This window comes from Priapulus caudatus, unplaced genomic scaffold (genome assembly GCF_000485595.1).
Source record: "Priapulus caudatus unplaced genomic scaffold, Priapulus_caudatus-5.0.1 Scaffold1493, whole genome shotgun sequence".
Classification (NCBI taxonomy): Eukaryota; Metazoa; Priapulida; class Priapulimorpha; order Priapulimorphida; family Priapulidae; genus Priapulus; species Priapulus caudatus.
Window position 1 is genome coordinate 49,544 of NW_014578554.1, and position 4,615 is coordinate 54,158.

General features: G+C 42.7%; 1 protein-coding gene across 1 annotated transcript in view; it reads right to left on the reverse strand.

Annotated features, from left to right (window-relative positions):
- LOC106816809 (trichohyalin-like) overlaps positions 1–4,615 on the reverse strand; it is a 34,547-nt gene that overhangs the window by 28,545 nt on the left and 1,387 nt on the right. The window contains exon 3 of the mRNA XM_014821440.1: positions 4,227–4,349. Coding sequence (XP_014676926.1) covers positions 4,227–4,349 — 123 coding nt within the window. The remainder of the gene's footprint in view (positions 1–4,226; positions 4,350–4,615) is intronic.

Below are 4,615 nucleotides of genomic sequence, written 5' to 3' on the forward strand. Positions count from 1 at the left end.
CTATATATATATATATATATATATATATATATATATATATATATATATATGATTTAATTAACGTGCTTTATTAAAATAACATGTAACATGTGGCATATGTACGGGGCAGATATTAATTTTCCCCTTGCTGATTAAAATGCAAGATAGTGAACTGTCGTGAAACTGAAGTATATGTCAAATAATTGTTCATAATCTGTCCGCTAGGCAGTTTCGGGGTGCCACCTGGTGGTCTGGTGTGTCTCAGCGGAATAGACATGTTACAGTGTCAGCGCATGACGTCATACATGTACCTGGTTTGACACGCCTATAACTATAGTTAATTTATTAATTTATTAAATTAATTAATTTAAGTTAAATTATAGTTAATTATGTCAAAACTAATTAATACTATGTATATGTATGCTATGTATATGCTATATGTATGCTACTAATACTAATGTATACTACTGAAGACTTATCTGTATAACTTGATAATAGGAAAGGTGTTAGGTAATTCCAAAGCAGCAACACGACTAGCAAGCAAACGTGATCAGGCAATCACATGCACATTGGCGATTACCGATTTACTCATGCACATGCTGCATGTCCAATAAGAAGCTTGTTGCCGTGTCATGATTGGTTATACCTATTCACATGCAAACATCACGATCTGTTATTGGTTGCATCCATTCACATCCATTCACATACCACTGTCATGAGGCATGACATACCATACGTGCCATGATGTACCATACATACGTACGGTACCATACGTACATACGTGCCATACGTACCATACATGCCATGACATGGCATGGCATGACATACCACTGTCATGAGGCATTGGTTACTTATTTCCATGCCAAGACAATGATCTGTAATTGATTTACAACATGCGTGATCAAATAGCATGTCAAGCTGTGATTGCTTATATATATCTGTTCACGTGCTGTGATTAGCTAATCGCATGCAACAATCACGAGCTGCTGTTATTTAATCACATGCAACTGTTTGACTGTCATGCACTGGGGTAAATGCTATCCCAATCATCCCATTAGAGAGAAAATCCTCAAGCTCATAAGGCAGTAGCTTTTGCTCGACGAAGCCTGTCATAGAAACCAAACCAACATAGTTGTCAAAGCTTTATGATCCACGAATGAAACTGAACCTATGAAACTCGCTAACCTGGGTGGAGCAAATTCAGTCACGTGCAAGGTTCACCAGCTGTGATTGTTTGTAGTAAGTCACGTGCAGGGTTCACCAGCTGTGATTGTTTGCAGTAAGTCACGTGCAGGGTTCACCAGCTGTGATTGTTTGAAGTAAATCAAGTGCAGGGTTTACCAGCTGTGATTGTTTGTAGTAACTCACGTGCAGAGTTCACCAGCTGTGATTGTTTGTAGTAAATTACGTGCAGGGTTCACCAGCTGTGATTGTTTGTAGTAAGTCACGTGATTGTTTGTAGTAAGTCATGTGATTGTTTGTAGTAAGTCACGTGCAGAGATCGCGAGCTATGACCGTTTGTGGGTAATCACATAATTTCACGAGTTGTGATTGGTCACAGGTAATCACATGCGGCGATTGTAAGCTGCTATTGGTCACCTTGCACCACACCGTGAGCTTTTAATGCTCATATGCATTAACATAATGTGTATCCTGTGCTGATATTGGTCATATACATTTACGTGATCTAGTGTGCAGAAATGCACTCTGTTCTATCCTAACATATCTTAACATAATATGTTAAATAAGATTAATGTAAGCACACGGTTGCAGGGTCTAATTTAAGCCCAGTAATAACATAACATCAACATACCTGATAGATATAACGGTATTCCCTTTCTGCAGGTACTCTATTTTTTACAAGAATACAATAATTGTTAAGCATGCAGTTATATCTAATACATGCGTGCATATTTACCTTGTATGAAAGCGCAGTTGTGCAGGTACACCGTAAGCGAATAAAACAGAAAGAAATCTTGAGGAACATCAGCGACAAAAGAGAGATTAGGAGGGAGCGAGATCGAAGGAGAGAAGAAGGAGAGAAAGAGATCGGAAAAGAGAGGGGGGGAACGAGAGGGAGAAAGAGACAGAAGGAGACAGAGGGTTATATCAACACAATCTACGTCAGACACGTGACTGTGAGTGATTTTCTACGCAAACGACTTATGCGTCTAAACAGAGGAATTGCTCTGACCTGTGATTGGAGGATAAAAATAGACCCCGCCCACTTTTCCATTTTTGGAGGATAAAAATAGAATTCGTGACGTTTCGTTTCACCGGTCATAGCCGCGCGTGCATATTTGCTAATTAATTAAACTAATCGCGCTTCAATAGACTAAAAATTCACAGAAATTAAGGCTAAGACATGTGTCTATAATAGCTAGAATTTCTAGAAATGTAACTAAAATCGTTTGCTCCATATGATAGTTAGTACACGTTCCTACCAGTCATAGCATAGCGTATGCGGCGGGAGTGGGCGGGGTCTATTTTTATCCTCCAATCACAGGTCGGAGCAATTCCTCTGTTTAGACGCATGTCAAACGACACGTCTACAGTCTATACAGCGGCTATAGTTTAAAAACAGATCATTGCTAATGTGTACTGGAATGAGCAACGACGGTATATATGTCAACAGAAACACAACGCTACTTGAGTTTCCCCCAGTCCCTACCAGGTGGCGGTTGTAACATCCATATGTGTTCAATGCTATACAGGGCAGCTATACGAATGGATCAGTTAATGCGTTGTCTTGCATTCCAAAATCTCCACTTAGATAGAATTTTATTGTCTATGCTCGCGGGTAATTGTTACCACAAGTCATGTACAATTTGAACCCATCATCATCATCACCACCACCACCACCACCATCATCATCATCATCATCATCATCATCACCACCACCACCATTATCATCATCATCTTCATTATCATCATTATCATCATCATCACCACCACCATCACCATCATCATCATCATCATCATCATCATCATCATCATCATCATCATCACCGCCACCACCACCATAATTATCACTGTTATCATCATCGTCATAAAGGGAGGGTGGTAGGCAGGGGGAGCGACAGAGAGGAAGTGAGGGAGAGAGAATTAGACATTACGTATCTGTACCTTCATATATACACGTACATATTATCTATACGTACTGTAGCTGCTTGGTAAGCTACTGGCTGAAGGAGTAAGAGAGCGAGGAAGTGAGAAAGTAAGGGAGTGAGAGGTAAACTAGGTGTGTGTATATTTGATGCAGCTACCGGGTAAGCTACCGGCTGAAGAAGAAAGGAAGAAAGGAAGAAAGGAAGTGAGGAAGTGAGAGGTAAACTAGGTGTGTGTACCTTTGATACAGCTACCAGGTAGGCTACTGGCTGAAGGAGCAAGAGAGCGAGGAAGTGAGAAAGTAAGGGAGTTAGAGGTAAACTAGGTGTGTGTACCTTTGCTGTATCTACCAGGGGAAGCTACCGGCTGAAAGAGTAAGAGAGTGAGGAAGTGAGGGAGTGAGAGGTAAACTAAGTGTGTGTACCTTTGATACAGCTACCGAGTAGGCTACTGGCTGAAGGAGTAAGAGAGTGAGGAAGTGAGAAAGTGAGAGATAAACTAGGTGTGTGTACCTTTGATACAGCTACCAGGGGAAGCTACCGGCTGAAGGAGTAAGAGAGCAAGGAAGTAAGGAAGTAAGAGGTAAACTAGGTGTGTGTATCTTTGATGTAGCTACCAGGTAGGCTACTGACTGAAGGAGCAAGAGAGCGAGGAAGTGAGAAAGTAAGAGATAAACTAGGTGTGTGTATCTTTGATACAGCTACAGGGTAAGCTACTGGCTGAAAGAGTAAGAGAGCGAGGGAGTAAGGAAGTAAGAGGTAAACTATGTGTGTGTATCTTTGATACAGCTACCGGGTAGGCTACTGGCTGAAGGAGTAAGAGAGCGAGGAAGTAAGGGAGTTAGAGGTAAACTAGGTGTGTGTATCTTTGATACAGCTACCAGGGGAAGCTACCGGCTGAAGGAGTAAGAGAGTGAGGAAGTAAGGAAGTGAGAGGTAAACTAGGTGTGTGTATCTTTACTGTAGCTACCAAGGAAGCTACCGGCTAAAGGAGCAAGAGTGCAAGGAAGTGAGAAAGTAAGGGAGTTAGAAGTAAACTAGGTGTGTGTATCTTTGATACAGCTACCAGGGGAAGCTACCGGCTGAAGGAGCAAGAGAGCGAGGGAGCGAGGAAGTAAGAGATAAACTAGGTGTGTGTACCTTTGATGCAGCTACCGGGGGAGCTACTGGCCGAGGAAGCAGAGGACTCAAACCGCCTGCGCCGCACTGACACGGACAGAGCACCCTGCTCTGATGTCCGCATTGGTGAAGCCCCCTTCCCGCCTGCAGCAAAGAGTCACAAAGCATTATCATCATCATCATCAGCAGCAGCTGCAGCAGCAGCAGCAGCAGCACCGACGACGACGATGACGATGACGACGACGAAGCCATGCCAAGCTTTTGTGGCACAGCGCCCGCATCCCTCGTGGCATCGCTTTCCCAGCTGCCCTGAACCCAGCATCTGCATTCTCACAGCATCCCCTCCCAGCATCGTTCTTATTGCATCCCTATCGTCATGGCATCCCTCTCCAAACACCCTCTTATATCAT